This window comes from Nicotiana tomentosiformis, chromosome 10, assembly GCF_000390325.3.
Source record: "Nicotiana tomentosiformis chromosome 10, ASM39032v3, whole genome shotgun sequence".
Classification (NCBI taxonomy): domain Eukaryota; kingdom Viridiplantae; phylum Streptophyta; class Magnoliopsida; order Solanales; family Solanaceae; genus Nicotiana; species Nicotiana tomentosiformis.
The window spans coordinates 50,525,007-50,543,791 of NC_090821.1; the positions used below are offsets into that span (position 1 = coordinate 50,525,007).

Consider the following 18,785-nt stretch of genomic DNA (forward strand, 5'->3'; position numbering starts at 1 on the left):
AAGAACGCAGACTGCATCAGAATTATGCGGCCGCGAAAGCAAGAGTGCGGCCGCACTCAGAATTACGCGGCTGCATAACCTCTGCAGGGGCATTTTTGTGAGATATTTTCAACTTAGTATAAATAGAACTTTTGTCATTTTCAGGTTATGTTATGTTTTGTATGAGCCCATGTAACGACTGGCTTTTTTGTTTTCGGAAATTTTGCACTAGATTCACTTCTTAACATTAAGATTTTCATTCCATAAATTAATATTATGGATTTTATCTTCATTTCATCTTTAATTTCTGTTATTTCCATGAGTAGCTAAACCCATAGCTAGGGTTGCGACCCACCCCTAGTGTGAGTATTTAATGGGTATTTGATTTTAGGGCTTGAATGTGAATGGGTTAGTGATATTTAGCCTAGTTCTTGCTAGAACTCGAGAATTAATGGTTGAGATTCATGCCTTTATGACTTAGTCTCTACTTGAGAAAGAGGGACTAAGTCTAGGAAAACTAGGCTAACAAGGAATTAGGGTGAACTCAAATAATTGGTAGCTCCAATTAAAGGGTTAAACCTAGAGATAGTAATACCCAACTCGAGCTAATATCACTTGATTTGCATGAATACCCATTTGGACTTGAGAAAGCCAAATTGGGCAAAATCACTCAAACTACCGAGAGGTATAGAGTGAGTACCCGGGTGTGATAGCTATATTACAATCTCAACTAATCAAGCTTGCCCAGATTTTGCTACCCGTTAGATATCCACCTAGGTAGAAGTCACTACCCTAGTCTCTTTAAACATTTGAAAAACAACAACAAAAATATTGTCCTTAGTTTCAATTATTGCAAACTTTAGAGTAAGTTAGAAGTAAAAATCAAGCCCAAACTTGTGGAAGTGTAATTAAACTAAAAATTTGTAATTAACTTAGATATATACCTAATCCCATATTCTAACTCCTTGTAGATTCGATCCCGACCTTTGTTGGGTTTATTATTGCATCGATCGCCTTGCTACTTAATCGTGGTGTGGGTTTGGCACATATCACACCCCGATTTTCCGGTGGGGCAAACGAAGCAAGGACATAACTACAAGAAATCGGAATCGGAATCGAAGCAAGGAGCCTCTCATATCAAGGTCCAAACAAAACACTTGCCGTCGGAGCCATCGAGACCACGCCCTCCGGATCCGGTTCGAGTTCCAAGACCTCAAAAAGCATTATCAAGCGTCCACACACAATTAACAAAAGGCTGTGATATCCGTGCCCAACCGGATATCACGGCGTGAATCTCGGCTCGTATCGGCAGCAGACTAGTGATCAGTGAAAATGAAGATTTTTACCTTTCTTATAATTATATTTAGGGTAAAACTCTCCTACTACATAAATGAGAAGTTTATTATTCAATAAACATACTGTAACACACATATCAAGGCAATATATAACTTATTTTCTTTGTTTCTAAGCTATTCAAAGGTTCTTATTCTTGTTCATAACTTTTCATATATACTTTGGCTATGAACCGAAGGCAGATAAATTGTTAAGCCCACAACCGAGCCCGGATTCAATACTATTGCTAGTTTGGCTATTTATTCTATATTTCATTTGCTTATCTAACATTATTAATCACTTGTATCGGATTAATCCATATATCCTTAAAATTGCGTATAAATTTAATTGTTATCCATTTTAAGGGTAAACAAAGTTATTTCATATAATATAATTAAAATAATCAAATATTTATACTTTCTGGCGAAAAAATATATTTTAAAGAATGAAAAGTAATAATGATAAACCTCTTAATATAGTTTCTAATATTAGTCACTGGTAAAGTTTTTAAAATATACTACAATATTTAAAGTAACACGTTCAAACATAAAATACAAAATCTAAATTATATTCCAAGTTCAAATGAGATTAATTCTTACTTGCAAATATTAAACCCGCAGAAATAGTGAGATTTTTGATGAACGTTTCACAATTAAAATACTACTTAGTAAAGACGAGGGATAAGGAGTTATATTTTAAAAATGAAGAATGAGGCGTTATATACCTTAGTATATAAGAAAGCTGCTGAAAGCGATAAAATACTCAAATTCTAATTTTCCGTAAATTATATATTATAAATAAAATTAAATTATTTTTTTGGGTTTTATTTTCTTAAATCCGAAACCAAACAAAAAAACTAAAAAGCTAATCCATATTAAAATTTGAGTTTGGTTCAGTTTGATTTTTCGAATTGATCCGAATAATGCACGACCCGAGCGGGTCCAAATTTGTATCCATTAGGACTTAATGTGTCAAAATGAAACTTTCTTTTTCGATGTAGTTCCAAAATAATTACTGTTCCTTGATATTTTTCGGACGATGCCGTTTTACGGCACGGAACCTTTTGTGAATAAAATCTTCTTTTAGACTGTAACAAATTACAATTTCCTCCCGCCATGAGCACACTCCCTATCCTCTTCTTCCCTTCACCTTCTCCTTCAAACTCCATAACCACTCACTCTCCATTTCTTCCACTTCTCCAAATCCAAACCCCAGGATTCTGTTCCCTCAAGTCCATTCACGCTCCGTACAGTTCTAAATCTAGAATCTTCTACAAATTTCCGAGGTTTGTTTTTCCAACAGAGTCTCAAGACGAAGATGAAGACGAATACGAAGACGAAGACGAAGAAGAGGATGATGATGATGACGAAGAAGCGGCGGAAGAATATGACGATGTCGTTTCGGCTGAGATATCCGACGGAGGCGAAGAGAGCGATGAGGAACTCGAAAGTTCCGTTAGCGAAGTGCTGAACATCGAGGAAACGAGAAAGCAGAGAGTCGAGAAGCTTCGGAGTGAAGTTAGAGAGTTCGGTGATGAAATTATCGATGCTAATGAACTTGCTTCTATTTACTCTTTTCGAATCGACAAATTTCAGGTCAGTTTTGTTTCTTTTTCCAGTAAACATTATTCCATTTTTTTATTTTTCTAGTTATGTTGATATATTTTGTGCGAAATTTTGAAGCGATTGGCGATTCAAGCGTTTTTGAGAGGTTCATCTGTTGTGGTCTCTGCGCCTACAAGTAGCGGCAAAACTTTGATTGCTGAAGCTGCCGCTGTTGCTACAGTGGCAAAAGGAAGGAGACTATTCTATACTACTCCTCTTAAGGCTTTATCCAATCAGAAATTTCGAGAATTTTGGTACGAAATTACTAAAGTATTTAAGTTCTACACAGTGACAATGTAATGATTTTTACACCATTGTAATCTAAACTATGATAGCAGGTTACTTATCATCTATTCTAGATTACCAATCAATGCTATTAATTGGAGTTACCTGCAATCACCTTTTAAATGACCTGATTGAGTAAATATTATTTACACTGTTTGCATAAAACTTTGTATACTCCCTATCTTTTATCCTGTTTTGTACGATTCACCTCTATCAATTTTTGTCATGTTTCCTTTTACAGAATAATTATGTTTCTGAGCTTCAATTTTCTTTGGGGCACTTTACAGTGAGACGTTTGGTGAAAGTAATGTGGGGCTCCTCACTGGAGATTCAGCTGTTAATAGAGATGCTCAGGTTTTAATTATGACAACTGAGATTTTGCGCAATATGCTGTACCAGAGGTACATTTCAGTGGTTTTATGAACTGTTGCATATTAGTTATTAGATAGAAATGAAGATTAACAGCATGCTGATTGGCTTGTTAGGAGAAAAAAGCTCTCTGCTTGCGACAACTTGATTTAGCTTTTGTGTATAGAAATTTTGGAGATAATATGCTCAATCAAAGTTGACCATGTATACCATCAAATTATTATTGAGTTCTAGTTTTGCAATTTGTGTAACATGTGGCTTCCCTTTAAAGTTGAAAAAAAGTGAAGGATAAAGAAACTGTCAGACTTTTATTCTATTTATTAAAAACTTGTTTTATTCATTCCTAAACTTACTACTGCATTACACTTCACTCTGCAGCGTAGGGGTTGCTTCCTCAGATGGTGGTCTTCTTCATGTTGATGTAATTGTTTTGGATGAAGTACACTATTTAAGTGACATATCTCGGGGTACAGTTTGGGAAGAAATAGTATGTGTCTTCTGAATGTGCAAGTTCTTTACATCTCAATTCATCAGCAGCCTCAGAGTACCAATTTCCTATATTTACTCCCCTCTTTCTGTTTCTTAAGGTTATTTATTGCCCAAAGGAAGTTCAACTTATATGTCTTTCGGCGACTGTAGCTAATCCAGATGAGTTGGCTGGATGGATAGGTCAGGTATTGCAGTGAACCAATTGCGATTGCTTGTATAGCCAATGCAGTCTATCTGGAAAATGCTTTTCCGGTCCTTTAATTTTGTTGATGCCTCCAAGTTGTGTTATTCAGATTTTAATTTTTTTGGGCTGAAGTGGCTTATCTTCATTTTTATTAGTAGAACTGTAGAAGTGAAAAAGATGCATTTGTCCTGACAGTGAGCATCAATTAGGGTTAAAAATCATTTTCTTATCCAGCCATGGTTAAATATGATAAAGTTTAAGAGAAATGGTGCAATTATATGATAGAATAGGTCAAATTAAGGGTAAGGAATATTATAGAGAAAATTCATAATTATTGTGTCATACTTAAAGTTCTGGTAATTTGGAAACTTCACGTAGCTTAAACGTTCCTTATTTTGTTTAGTTTACTTATAATATAGTAAGTTCGTTCCCCCCCCCCCCCCCTCATTTCACAAATGACAAGCACCTACAATCAGGGTCGCGGGGGGGGGGGGGGGGGGATATAACTCTTCAGTTTATTTGGGCTTACTTTGAAATTATTATTCCTCATGTCGCATTTTGCTTCCACTGTCTTATTACCTTGTTGTTGCTATTATTTCTCTATTGCTTCATTTTTAACGTTCTTGAGCCGAGGGTCTTTCGGAAACAACCTCTTTACCTTCGTAGGTAGTGGTAAGGTCTGCGTACACACTACTCTCCCCAGACCCCACTTGTGGGATTTCACTGGGTGGTTGTTGTTGTCATGTCACATTTGAAATAATACAGAACTGAAATCTCTAGAGAGAGAGAGAAGCGCAGATCTAAGGGTGGGCAGGCAGGTTGAGAGATAGATGGCGAGTCACAGTTTATAGACATTGTTTCCTTCTTTTAATTAGTTGAGCTTTTTTCCTGCATATTTTTGATCTGCCACGTCAAGATAAATGTTGGAACGATAATTATCCATTCATATGCCATCTTTTAAACCACTTCCATTTAAGGAAAACCAAAATTATTTGTTACTTTATTGTGATTGTGACATTCTTGATGCTGGTCTTGTTTACCATACTTTTCCTTTCTTAAAAACTTTTTTTGGTGTTGGAATTGAGCTTTTCGAAGTGCACTTTTTATTGCAGGAGCATAGATTCTTATAATTGACCTACTTATTCAACTTTAAATGCGTTCTTGGATTTGGGAAACTTGAGGCGTAGCTGACAAATTTTTTTTTTTTTTTTGAAATGTATGCATATTAGCCTCACTAAAAGTTGTACTAAATACAAAATAGACGACAACTAATTGGAATCTTTATATCTTGAACAATTCGATGGTTCATGTTTGATTTGTCAAACTTCTTCTATAATGTAATAATTTAAGTAAACCCCTTAATAATTGGTAGTTATTGGGGAACTTGTGGCGTCGACAAGAGAGAAGACTTGAATTTTAATGAACTGTAGGTTATTTGCTTTTTTGGTTGGCTTGATTCTAGTTAATGTCTTAAACGTTTTTGGCACTTATAAATTTTGTAGACTGCTGGTTATGATTTAAATTTTGGTGAACTTTGAGATCATGTAATCAAACTATCATTGGCATAATGTCACCATTTAACACCTTGCCAGTTACATCTTTTGATTCTTTTCCTTTTTACTGCTCAAAATGCCCCGGGTTTTCCTTCTTGTTTGTAGGATAAAGCTGTGCAATTCCATTCTAAGGAGTCTTGAAAGTTTGGATGTTGTGTCTCTTTCTTTCAGTGTCTGCTATCTAAATCTTTTTGCATCACATGCCTGTCGGTAAAATTGGTTTGATTATGAGAAAATACCGGTAAAATGAACTTTTATTCTGATTTGGCTGTGCAATTTTGAACTTGATCTAGGCTGCCAGTTCTAGTTCTACTTACTGGTTTTGTTAAAGTTAATCTAGTGACAAGAAGTTAAAAAATTAGGTATTCACTTCTCTAATTTAATGATCTTTCAAGATTCATGGTAGAACAGAGTTGGTAACATCATCCAAGCGTCCAATTCCACTGACTTGGCACTTCGGCACAAAGACAGCTTTAGTACCTCTTCTTGATGACAAAGGCACAAGCATGAATAGGTAGGGTTTTTTTTCCCTTAGCTCTTTCATTTATCTTCTCGTTTAATGTTTGCCAGTGGCAATGTCTTGCATTGTTTTTTGTTTCTGGAATTTTTAGCATTCACTGCATTTGCACCGGATTTCGTTTACAACATTGGATTAACTTGTACCATATACTGCTTTACTTGTTATAGTTTTTTTCCAAAGGTCGTGGTATATGCATGATTCAAAATCATAATCTTGGTAAACTATTTATCTTATCAAAAAAAAAGAAAAATCTTGGTAAACTATTGATTCCGTCTATAACCGAGAATCAGTTCGGTTTCATGCCAGGACGTTCGACTACGGAAGCCATCCATCTTGTTAGGAGGTTGGTGGAACAATATAGGGATAGGAAAAAGAATTTGCATATGGTGTTTATTGACCTAAAGAAAGCGTACGACAAGGTCCCTAGGGAGGTCCTTTGAAGATGTTTGGAGGCTAGATGTGTTCCTGTAGCATACACTAGGGTGATTAAGGACATGTATGATGGAGCTAAGATTCGAATGAGGACGGTGGGAGGAGACTCGGATCATTTTCCGGTTGGAATGGGGTTACACCAAGGATCTGCGCTCAACTCGTTCTTATTTGCATTGGCGATGGATGCACTGACGCGTCATATTCAATGGGAGGTGCCATGGTGTATGTTATTCGCTGATGATATAGTAATGATTGAAGAGACGCGAGGCGGTGTTAATGAGAAGTTGGAGGTTTTGGAGACGGTCTCGAGAGAGGAAATTTCAAGTATCTCGGGTCATTTATCCAAGGGAATGGGGAGACTGACGAGGATATCACACACTGTATAGGGGTGGGGTGGATGAAATGGAGGTTAGCATCTGGCGTCCTGTGTGACAAGAATGTGTCACAAAAACTTAAAGGTCAGTTCTACAAAGCGGTGGTTAGACCGACTATGTTGTATGGGCAGAGTGTTGGCCAGTCAAGAATTCCATATCCAAAAGATGAACGTAGCTGAAATGAGGATATTGAGGTGGATGTGCGGGCACACTAGGTTTTAATAAGATTATGAATGAGGATATTTGGGAGAAGGTGGGCGTGGTCCCCTTGGAGGACAAGATGCGAGAAGCGAGACTTAGATGGTCCGGGCATGTGAGAAGGACAAGCTTAGATGCCCCAGTAAGGAGGTGTGAACGGTTGGCTTTGGCGGGTATGAGAAGAGGTAGATGGCGAACTAAGGAGTATTGGGGAGATGTGATCAGTCAGGACATTGCTCGACTTCAGCTTACCGAGGACATGAACCTTGATAGGAGGGTATGAAGGTTGAGAATTAGGGTAGAAGAGTAGTAGGTAGTCGGGTGTTTTTCCGATCCGTTCCGGGTTTAATAGGGCTAATCTGTGAGTATCCTGTCGTTGTTCTTAGATTGCTTTTATTATGGCTGTTTTCTTACTATCTTCCGCTTCGGTTTTCTAGTATCTTGTCGTTGTTACTGCTTGTTGCTATTGCTATTGCTTCCTTCCTTCTATTTTTCTGGTTCTTGCATTGTTGGTATAATTTTTCTGGCCTTTGTTGTTGATATTTGCTTGTCTCTATTCTTCCTCTCGAGCCGAGAGTCTTTCGGAAACCACCTCTCTACTTCCCCAGGATAGGGGTAAAGTCTGCGTACACACTACCCTCCCCAAACCCCACTTGTGGGATTCCACTGAGTTTTTTTGTTGTTGTTGTTGGTAAACTATTGATTCCCAGGTATTAGTGTCTGTCAGTTTAAATTTTGGGCCCTGTTCTCGTTTTTCATGGCATATAATAAAACTGATTATATGTTGAGCATACCATATGCAATCTGAAGTCAAAAGATTGTATCTACAAAATTTTCAGAAACTATATTTCAGCTACATATGATGGATTGGCCAGAAAAATAGTCAGGGCCGTGATGGGACAAAACAAATCATAACGGTGTGAAATACTCTCTGTAGTATTTGGAGGACAATTATTACCCAAGAAGATGCTGAAGTTTTCATTTCTAATTACCTTCCTCTGACTGAGCAGGAAGCTGTCACTCAACTATTTACAGTATGATGAATCTGCCAGTGAACTATACAAGGAAGAAGGATCTAAAAGAAGAAAATCAAGAAAACGTGAAAATGATGTTCGTCCGCTTTCAAAGAATGATATAAATAATATTCGCCGCTCACAGGTGTGCACCGAGCTTATTGAGTCTGAAATTTGTGTTGCAATGTTATCTCTCGTCTCTTGGATAATTTGTTGCTACATCATCATTTACACAGAATGTATCAAAAAATTGTAATTTTCACAGAAAACTGTCAATCTAACTTATATCCTGGAGTTTTCCTGTCAAGTAACTCATAGATATGACTATTTTCACAAAATTTAGTTACAAAATGTATATTCTCAGGTACCTCAAATTATAGACACATTGTGGCACCTAAAGGCGAGGGATATGCTTCCAGCAGTTTGGTTCATTTTTAGCAGGAAAGGATGTGATGCAGCTGTTCAATATCTTGAAGACTGCAGGTTACTGGATGAGTGTGAAACGAGTGAAGTCGAACTAGCACTCAAGAGGTTCCGTATTCAATACCCTGATGCTGTGCGTGTGTCTGCAGTGAAAGGCCTCCGCCGAGGAGTGGCTGCACATCATGCTGGCTGTCTCCCCCTTTGGAAATCATTCATTGAAGAATTATTTCAGCGAGGTCTAGTTAAGGTTGTCTTTGCTACTGAAACACTTGCTGCTGGCATCAATATGCCTGCTAGAACAGCTGTCATTTCATCTCTCAGCAAAAGGGGTGATGGTGGACGTGTCCAGTTAAGCTCAAATGAGTTATTCCAAATGGCTGGGCGTGCTGGTCGTAGAGGTATTGATGAAAAGGGTCATGTGGTTCTTGTTCAGACTCCTTATGAAGGGCCTGAAGAGTGCTGCAAAATTCTTTTTTCTGGGCTTCAACCTCTTGTTTCACAATTTACTGCCTCGTATGGGATGGTGCTTAATCTTCTTGCGGTGCGTTATTCTAGCTTGAGCCTCCTTGACTCATTTTATTTTAATTTCACGATTTTATGTCTTATTCTCCAGGGGGCCAAAGTTACCCGTAGATCAAGTGATTTAGATGAGATAAAAGTCTCACGAGCAGGGCGGACTTTGGAAGAAGCAAGGAAGTTAATTGAGCAAAGTTTTGGGAATTATGTGGGAAGCAATGTCATGCTTGCCGCAAAAGAGGAGCTTGCCAGAATAGAAAAGGAAATAGAGATACTTACTTCAGAAATTAGCGAGGAAGCGATTGATAGGAAGAGCCAGAAGCTCTTAGCGCAATCAGCATATCAGGAGATTGCTGAACTCCAGGAAGAATTAAGAGTAATTTCGTTACTCATGCTCTTCAACTTTTTTTTTTGGCCTCAAATTAGACAGTTTGTTTCCTGGAAGCAGGACATTCTTTTTCCTTTTGCTTATCAGAAAAAAGGTTCACTTTCTGACCTGAAAAGCCTGTAAAGAGCCAGTCGTATGGTGAAACTACTTCTACTAGTATAAACTAATTTAGCTTTCCCCTTTATATTCTTCAAGGTTCTTTGTCTAAAGGATGACTTTCTAGTTACACTGGCCTATATGTTTCAGTTTTGGAAGCACGACGAATTGGAAAAGGCTCTTATTCATTCATTGAGTATCTTTTCTACTTTGCTTTCTGTTGAAAATTAATCTAGTGTTCAGCATGTCATACACTCTTTCCAGCCACTATTTCTTCCAGGTTTAGTAATTTTAAAAGCATACCACAAAAGATTTTGTTAATGGTCATTGTGCCTAACTTTTCCAGGCCGAAAAGCGTCTTCGAACAGAACTGCGAAGAAAAATGGAGCTGGAAAGAGTGTTTTCATTGAAACCTTTACTGAAGGAGCTAGAAGATGGACACCTTCCATTCATGTCTTTGCACTACAGCGACAGTGACGGAGTACAACATTTAGTTGCTGCTGTTTATCTGGGGAAGGTTGATACTTTGAATATTGAAAAGCTTAAAAGTATGGTAAGCATTTCAAGTGCCCCCCTTTTTAAAAAAAAAACAAACTAGTAAACACGGAAGCGTTCATATCATCAGCAAGTACAATGCTTAATTGTGGTCCTCCAGAGACGCAATTAGCTTGTATCTTCGGCATCAGATCTGCAAACATCATGTTACATACAGTAGAAAGCTCTTTCATAGGGCCTTTTCTCAACAAGCAAGTAGAAAAGGTGTTAAGACCTTAATGCAGTTCTTGCTCTTTGCTGTTAAAAGTTAATAGGCGACATGTTTGACATTTCATATAATTCCTTGAAGTTTGCCATGTTTATAAAACTATTAATTTTCGGCTATTTTCTCCTATTCAGTTATGGTTACTTGATATGGGGGATCATGTCGCCATCAAATTCTCACTAATCTTGAATCTCTACTCTTTGGCTAAGAATCAATCAATCAATCAATCAACTATGCCTCAATCCCAAACTAGTTGGAGTTTATCTTAGACTCTATGGAGCTAAGTATCTTGTTGTTGAAAGAGTCTCTTACTTTCTCTCTCTTTCATAATTCTTATCTTCCAAGTCATATGACGTATGTCTTTTCTATTCTCCTCTAAATTGAGGGAATAAATGGCCATTATTATTGTGCATTCCATATAGGATTTATATGGTTGCACTACCATGCAAATTTGTAGTCCTCTTACAGCTGTTTATGATTGTAGTACTGCAGTTTCCTCTTAAACTAAAATTCTCTCCGGTTACCTACTGTACAGTAGTAGGAATGTGTAATCCTTCCTTTTTCCAGGTGCGGGACTATGATGCCTTTGCATTAAAGACAGTAGTGGAAAATTTTGAAGTTGGTGATAGTGGAGGAGATGTTAAACCGTCTTATCACGTGGCTCTTGGTTCAGATAACTCTTGGTATCTTTTCACAGAGAAGTGGATTAGAATGGTTTACAGAACAGGCTTTCCAAATGTTGCCTTAGCCCTTGGTGACGCTTTGCCTCGTGAAATTATGACTGAGCTTCTTGATAAGGCGGAGATGCAGTGGCAGAAGTTAGCTGTGTCTGAACTTGGAGGGCTATGGTGTTTGGAAGGTTCCTTGGAGACATGGTCTTGGAGTTTAAATGTGCCAGTCTTGAGTAGTCTATCTGAAGAAGATGAGGTACCCTATTTGTCTTGATTATCGGGTGTGATTGTTTTGCTTGTGTTGCATTTTTTTTATCTAATAGGGGCATTTCCTCATGTTGATGCTCGTTAGCATCTGCTTTTGCATTTCATGCTTATTTCGAAGGGGGGTTGGGGGCAGGGTGGGTGGTGGGAGGGAAGGCGGGATGGGAAAAGCTAAGCGTGGAATCCAATCTTTCTTGTTTCTCGGCCAATAGATGTTCTTATCTGGGGTAAGATGGACCTTATATATATATATTTAGGTAACAGGACATTCTTTCCAGGAATTGCTCACTACAAAGAGTAAGCAAGAGTAACAGTCTTTGCTTTAGTAAGCATTGGTAATGCAGATTTTAGTGTTCGCCATTTCGAGTTTTTATCCGCATGTAGAACTTTGGTTAGAGTTGCTACTATTTATACACTTCAGGTTGTGCTAAGTTTAATCTCCAGTTAGTTTTCTTGGTGGAATGCCATTGGAAGTAAGGACAACTTATCGTTCTTCTTTTAGTCAAACTTTTAAATGTTAGACCACCTCTTTATATTGTTACTTGCATTACTCTCATCATTATTTATTTTACAAGTTTACCACGAGCCAACTTGAGCTTCAGCACTGGGGGAGTTAACATACTTCTGTATTGGCATATAGCTCGTGACGAGTAATTTTGATTATGTCAGCAGGTCCTCAGAATCATTTATCCGTGTCTCTTTTGCACACATCTACTTATAAAAGCATAACATATCATAAAAAATTAGCGTCGCATGCTATATGATTTGTATTTATTTTAGGTCTTAAACCATGTGAAACATTGAAGCATTTATCCTAGCTTGTACACTTGAAATATCTTTTTGCTGATGTGTATTGTCAGGTCTTGCAATTGTCTCAAGCATACAATGATGCAGTAGAATGCTACAAGAACCAACGGAATAAGGTCTCCCGTTTGAAGAAAAGGATAGCTCGTACAGAGGGCTTTAAAGAGTATAAGAAGATAATAGATTCAGCTAAGTTCACTGAGGAGAAGATTCGGCGGTTGAAGGTTAGGTCAAAGCGTTTGATTGGTCGTATAGAGCAGATTGAGCCGACTGGTTGGAAGGAATTTCTGCAGGTATATTACTACTTATCTGCTTGTTACATGCCACTGATTGTACTTCGTGTAGTTGTGCAACTTTTCATCCTTAGCCCATTATGTCTGCTACAACATCCTCATATTGGGCATGATTGAATGTTCATATTCTTCCATTGGGTAAAATCCTTTTTATTCTCAAGCGTTCTTGCTATTCTCCCATGTACTCAAAAGAAAGAAAAAAGAATTTATCCTGATATTATTTTTAAGAAACTCACCTTTGTTGGTTACCTTTATCATTTTCTGGGGATCTGCTCCGAGATCAACTTTTTTTTTTTGCAGTTTGGAAATGTTTGCTAATTGAGCAGGAAAAAATGATAGTTCACTTATGTGAACTGTATTTTTCTGAAGTTGTCGCAGAAATCTTTTGGGAAAGCAGCATTCTCTTAAGCAAATCTCCATTCCAACTTAAACGACACTTTCCATTTTTGGACTTCCAAAATGTGATGCCATCCCATTTCTGTACAACTTTCAAAATTTCGAGAATTCAGATTCATTAAAGTATTCCTTACCTTAAACTTTGATGTGATGATTTCTCGATCAAACTAAATTTTCAACCACTACTTTAATATTCTTCTTCCACTATCATGAGTATGCTATATAAGTCAAATTAAGATCTTAAACTCCGTATCTAGTCAAATAGCGTCATATAAATTGAAAGGGAGTGTGTTTTAAAGGGAAAGGATTGAGAGAATATTTTTATGAATATTGCCTTGCGGGATAACTGAACTAGGAAATGCTGTTTTTTGAATACTGTTTGATACTTGAACCAAGTCTTTGTTGTAAAAATTTCAAAATAGAAAATATTCTGGAAACTGCAGCAAGCGCCCATGATCTCATTGTTATTTTACTTGGTCTGGTGAATTACTTGGACGCAGTTTCCCTGTTGAGATTGAAGCCCTTGATTAACTTGTGTCCTAAAACAGAGTTTCCGATTATTGTTTCATTTTTACCACAAAGCAGAGAAATTACTCATCACTCAATGTCTGCCAGGTCAGCAATGTTATACATGAAAGTAGAGCATTGGATATCAATACACATGTCATTTTCCCCCTGGGTGAAACTGCAGCTGCAATTAGAGGAGAAAATGAACTTTGGCTTGCGATGGTTCTTCGAAATAAATTGTTGCTGGACCTAAAACCTGCACAGCTTGCTGCAGTCTGTGGAAGTCTAGTTTCTGAAGGAATTAGACTTCGGCCCTGGAAAAATAACAGGTAGAATTTTTTTTCTCAAGATGCAGAGTACTATCAGTCTGATTTCAATTCCGACATTGCCTATTCGTCTTTATAGGTTCATGTGAGTGTATAGGTTGGTCTAGCTAGCTCTTGCATATACCTCCAAGCGGGTTTTCCTCCACCATATAAATAAAGGACTCATCCTTTTGAAGAAAATGGTCACCACTGCTCTTCTTTGTCTTAGCATTGCTAAATTAGGATTTAGTGGTCTAGATATTGAGTTACAAGAAAGTTCAAGTTCATATTGGTGACCAACTCATTTCCATGTAAAGCATTATTTTTCATCTCTCTCTCTCTCCCTCCCTCCCTCCTGCTCTTCCTCTTATATTGGGTAGAGGATCCACAATAAGTTGCCATTGTCTTACTCCTTGAGAAGGTAGCAAGCAGGACAGTGTCACGCAGTGTTTTGGAGAGCGAGCGAGCGCTTTTTTCATGTGAAGCGCAATTTAATACATAAATAAAAAAATATTAAATAGGCAAAGATAAATGACCAAGAACTTAATTAAAATAACATATTAAGTAAATGTTTCAATTCTTAAATTAAGAAGTAAATAATAGATACTAAAACTAGATAGTCAATAATCCTCAAAAGTCATAACATTTTAATAAAATTTTAAGCAAATGCAAAACCAAATCACAAAAGGAGCAACATCCTATTCTTCAACAACCTAAAAAAAAAAAACATAACTGTTAAAACAGGGCAGAACAGTGAACAGCAGAAAAACAGAGCAGAAGCATAGTGAACAGCAGAAATTTAAACAAAAATAAATAGAGCAGAACCGTAAAATAGAAAACAAGGCAGGATAGAAAAGAAGAACTAACAAAAATAGAAAGGAAGAAGAGAAAGAGAAGAAGAGAAAAGATGTGAGGAGTCGAACAGTAGCAGAGAAAATCAGAAGAGGAAGAGAAGAGAAACTTACCTGAGAGAAGACAAGAACTCGAAGGCTTGCAGCAGTTGAGAGAAGAAGAGAGTCGTCGCAGCAGGGAAGCAGATGTGTTTGGAAGAAATGTGCACAAGTGTATTTGGATTTTTTTTTTTAAAAACCCTAGGCAGCCGCTGGACCTCGCTTAAGTGAGCTTTTCTCGCTTTTTTGCCTGAAGCGTGCGCTTATTTACTGATGCTACGCTTCAGGGCAGAAAAGCGTAGACCCCTCGCCTCGCTTCTGCAGCGCTCACTTTTAATAACACTGACTGTCACGTTAGACTTATACAAAAAGAACAGAGTGCAGAGGTTTGGAAAAGTTAGTTTCCAGACCAAGAACCTAAACCTACCTATGATCTTAATGGAGCCTGATCCAACATAGGCTTACAATACCCCTATATGAAGTTGCACAGACTGCAGGTCGTAGTTGATCTGTTCATATCCCTATCAAGGCTGTGGTTTCATTAGTGGCAAGTATTTCACACGATATCTGATACTTTCTTGAAGATTATGTCAAGTAGGAGTCTGAATATCCAGCTGAAATCTAGTGGCGAATTTTTGCGGAGTAAAAAACTTTAAATTTTGATTTCCTTGGAGAACTATTGACATTTGTTGAGACCTGATTTGAAGTTTTATGCAATACTTACTAGTAAGGATTAACGACATACAGTACCCTTAGAGCTACTTTTCCAGAAGGAACGGTATTTCACTTTTACTGCACTCTAGTTTGACTTACACTGGCTTCTCTTTGTTGTGTTACTTGTGTCCTGGTGAATTTCCATAATTTTTGTTGGATAAGGAGGTGAATTTCCAGATTTTAGATGTCATATGTGTTTTACTTATGCTTGACCTCGAGACTAGTCTATAGTTTGGAGATTAGTAGCTCTATTTGATAGCTGGATAGTTGTGTTGTGGCAGGTACTGATTATCTAATTGAAAAAGTTTTTTGGGTTTCTGAAATAAAGAGGTTCTTATGTGTTGTACCATTTATAAATTTGGGCGCAATTTGGGCGAGACATCTGCTTGCGGTTTCATTTAATCCAGAATTTAGTGCGGAGTTCTTGCCAGAGCTTTATACTCCTTTGATAAACTAGGTATTTAAAAAAGGATTGTAGAAATCAAAGCAAATGTTTAGTGAACTTCCAGTATCAGTTCATCATGGTTAAGTTGGCTTCTACACAATCGCCAATGTTTTTTAAACCTCTGCTGAATAGGAAAGATCTGATTTGAAATCTTCTATCTGCAGTTTCGTTTATGAACCTTCTACCACTGTCTTGAATGTCATTGACTTATTGGAAGAAACAAAAAGCTCAATTCTCGAGCTTCAGGAAAAGCATGGAGTACAAGTGAGTTTTCAAGTTTGATTGGAGCCACTTTACAATAGGTTCCAGGTTGGCTTTGCACTTCATTATTATGAAACAAACTTGCTTAATTTCACAGATTCCTTGCTGCTTGGATAGCCAATTCTCTGGCATGGTTGAAGCCTGGGCTTCTGGTCTTACTTGGAAAGAGATTATGATGGACTGTGCAATGGATGAAGGAGATTTGGCTCGCCTTCTAAGAAGAACGATTGATTTATTAGCTCAGGTATGCATGTTGTTAAAGACTAGCAGTCTCTTGCTTACTCTGTTTAAGGAAATCTATATTGCACGATTGCATATTCTTGGGCGACCATTTGCGGTCAATCTTAATTCTGTCTCTCGCGTCTCGTCTCTTGTTTGCAAATAAATCTTTTTTGTACAAGATTGAGAACTAAGTATTACAAAGTTTAAGGGCATACACCTAGGCACCCAGCCCATATACTTAAAGGACAGAGGCGGCCCTACACTTTAGCTAAGTTCCTTATATTCGGTGATTATACAACTCCTTATTTTCAGTTTTTCCTTTCATTTCTTCTTTGTAGTTTTCTTCCTGTTTCATTTTTGCTTTTCTGCATGATTGCAGATTCCTAAATTGCCTGATATTGATCCACTGCTGCAAAGCAATGCCAAGGGTGCATCTAACGTAATGGACCGCCCACCAATAAGTGAATTAGCAGGATGATATAGAAACAAAAATTCATCATCTCCTTAAGGAGTCGAACTCAAATGCAGGTAATCTATAGCCACTGTTCCTGTAAGAGCTATAGAACTTGATCAATTTATTTTCTGTCGACGAGGCTTCAAATTAGTGAATTTCTCATTTATCACCAGCATGTCGATTGATGGTTCGTTCACGATCTTCATGGTTCACACAGTTCAAAGTACTAATCAACTCCCAAGTCTTAACAACTCTTTCACCCTTGCAAAGTAGACTCATCTTTGTCTTCCTTTCATGATACTGATTTCTCTCTCATTGTCCTGAATTTACTGGTCTAAAACCAGTCCCAGAACGGTTTTTAAATTATTGAGCCAGGCTCAGCCTTTGCTATAAGAGAGATTGCTCAGAGCAGCAGAGTAGCAAGAATCTAGCGAACAACAGGTGCAGCTTTGGATAATGGGCGAGGTGTTAAAAACGACAAAATCAGTATCTTCATACGAGAAGTATTATACTGGAGTATGCTGTATACATCTCTAGTAAGGACTAAACCAAACCCACTACATCAGGTTGGTCTATCTGTGTTTCCAGATTGATTGGCAGTTGCTAGAATGACCGCACAGCGGAAATGAAGTATAGATTCAATGTGATTGAGCATGATTTCCTAGAGTTGATTGTTCACCAATTAGCTTGGAGGATTGTCCTCTATTTTTTCTTGGAGCAACATAGCAATAGACCAGAATGGTATATAACTCGCTTTTATAAAGTGTGATTGTATATTCCATCACAAAAAGAAATATGTTAATTGTAGATCAACCAGAATCTCAGTACTGAGGACGGTCTAGGCAAACTCTGTACTTTTTTAATCTTCTTCAGATCTACCTTGATCCCCTCACTCGATACTACATAACCCAAAAATGCCACATTTTTATAATCTTATACTATTTTTTAAAGGTATTAATTTGCATAAACATCATTTTTATAATTTATTTAATTATTTTATTAAAATAATTGTTCCCTTAATTTCTTATTTAAAGGCTGGCCAAAATTTTGTGAGTTGCAGTGTTCCGAGTCTTGGAAGTGTTATGTATATTTCGAGAGTTGATTATTGTATATGCCGAGCGACATCTCAATTGCTTATTAAAATATATATTACTGTTAGTTGTAAATTTTCATGTTTTTCATTTCTTTTCCGAAAGTGTTAGGCTTACCTAGTCTCTTGAAAGCAGCAATATAATGTCATTTTCCTACCGCGCGAAGCGCGGCCCATTTAACTAGTTATTTTATAATTGGTGAAAAGTAATATTTGAATACATTCACTCTTATCACCGTATATGGTTATTCCTCAAATCTACGTTTATAATAAATTGCTTTTCTTTTACCATACTAAATTTATCTACATGCTTACATCGACCCGGAACAGATGAAGGATTCTCAACCTTAAAATCGATCTTCAGAGTACACGGGCCGGGAACATACTCATAGGTAGGCGGCTCCACCGGTGCCATTTACTAAAACGTCCATAAGTCCTTGTAGAAATATCCAAATGATGAACGGTCAAAAGCGTTAGAAACTAGACTCGAAGATCTTTCATTTGATAGGTTCTGAGAGTCTAAGAGACTGGAGAGGTTGATGACTGAGTGAGGGCGGGGGACCCTCCGGAGTCCGCACACACACCCAGTGAGCGCAGGTACCTACTGAATATATATCACTCCATTTCCAAAATGGTCCTGTTGCCCAAACCTCTTTGTTTTAATATCCATAAGCTTCAGCCATTTTGCTCATGTTGTGACATAATTCAGCCTTGTAATCCCCTACCCCTACCCCCTATATAGAATAAAAAATAAAAAACAAGACTTGGCTTGCACAATTCATTGTTTCTCGAAAGTAGATAGAGAACTTGAGTTTCACCACTCATCATATAAAGAATTCAAGTACTTCGTCCATTAAAACAATCCATCTGCATGTTAAAGGATATACTTAAGATATAAATTAACATCAAATTTGTGCCATCTTTTAAGTTTTAGATGAGTAAGTTCACACAATT

The 18,785-nt window shown here is 37.5% G+C and overlaps 1 protein-coding gene and 2 long non-coding RNA genes across 4 annotated transcripts; 2 read left to right on the forward strand and 1 right to left on the reverse strand.

The window, feature by feature from the left end:
* Window positions 1-2,391: 2,391 nt before the first annotated feature.
* Window positions 2,392-17,695, forward strand: LOC104092293 (DExH-box ATP-dependent RNA helicase DExH15 chloroplastic). 2 transcript variants are annotated; one of them, XM_009597857.4, is made up of 17 exons: window positions 2,392-2,906; window positions 2,994-3,169; window positions 3,488-3,601; window positions 3,948-4,056; window positions 4,157-4,243; window positions 6,191-6,309; window positions 8,330-8,477; window positions 8,697-9,296; window positions 9,369-9,647; window positions 10,102-10,308; window positions 11,083-11,442; window positions 12,311-12,547; window positions 13,559-13,779; window positions 15,969-16,068; window positions 16,163-16,309; window positions 16,667-16,815; window positions 16,915-17,695. In XM_009597857.4, exons 1-16 carry the CDS (start codon window positions 2,427-2,429, stop codon window positions 16,763-16,765), a joined length of 3,483 nt encoding a protein of 1,160 aa, XP_009596152.1. In that variant the 5' UTR covers window positions 2,392-2,426; the 3' UTR covers window positions 16,766-16,815; window positions 16,915-17,695. The 2 variants fall into 2 exon arrangements, with proteins under 2 accessions (XP_009596152.1, XP_009596143.1); XM_009597848.4 differs by having other exon boundaries at window positions 17,086-17,695.
* On the forward strand, window positions 13,786-15,481 carry LOC138900572 (uncharacterized). The gene is made up of 2 exons (XR_011411680.1): window positions 13,786-14,203; window positions 15,004-15,481. It is a non-coding gene; the product is annotated as an uncharacterized lncRNA (long non-coding RNA).
* On the reverse strand, window positions 17,218-18,779 carry LOC108944422 (uncharacterized). The gene is made up of 2 exons (XR_001968454.3): window positions 18,437-18,779; window positions 17,218-17,568 (listed from the first exon to the last, which is right to left on the reverse strand). It is a non-coding gene; the product is annotated as an uncharacterized lncRNA (long non-coding RNA).
* Window positions 18,780-18,785: the final 6 nt, after the last annotated feature.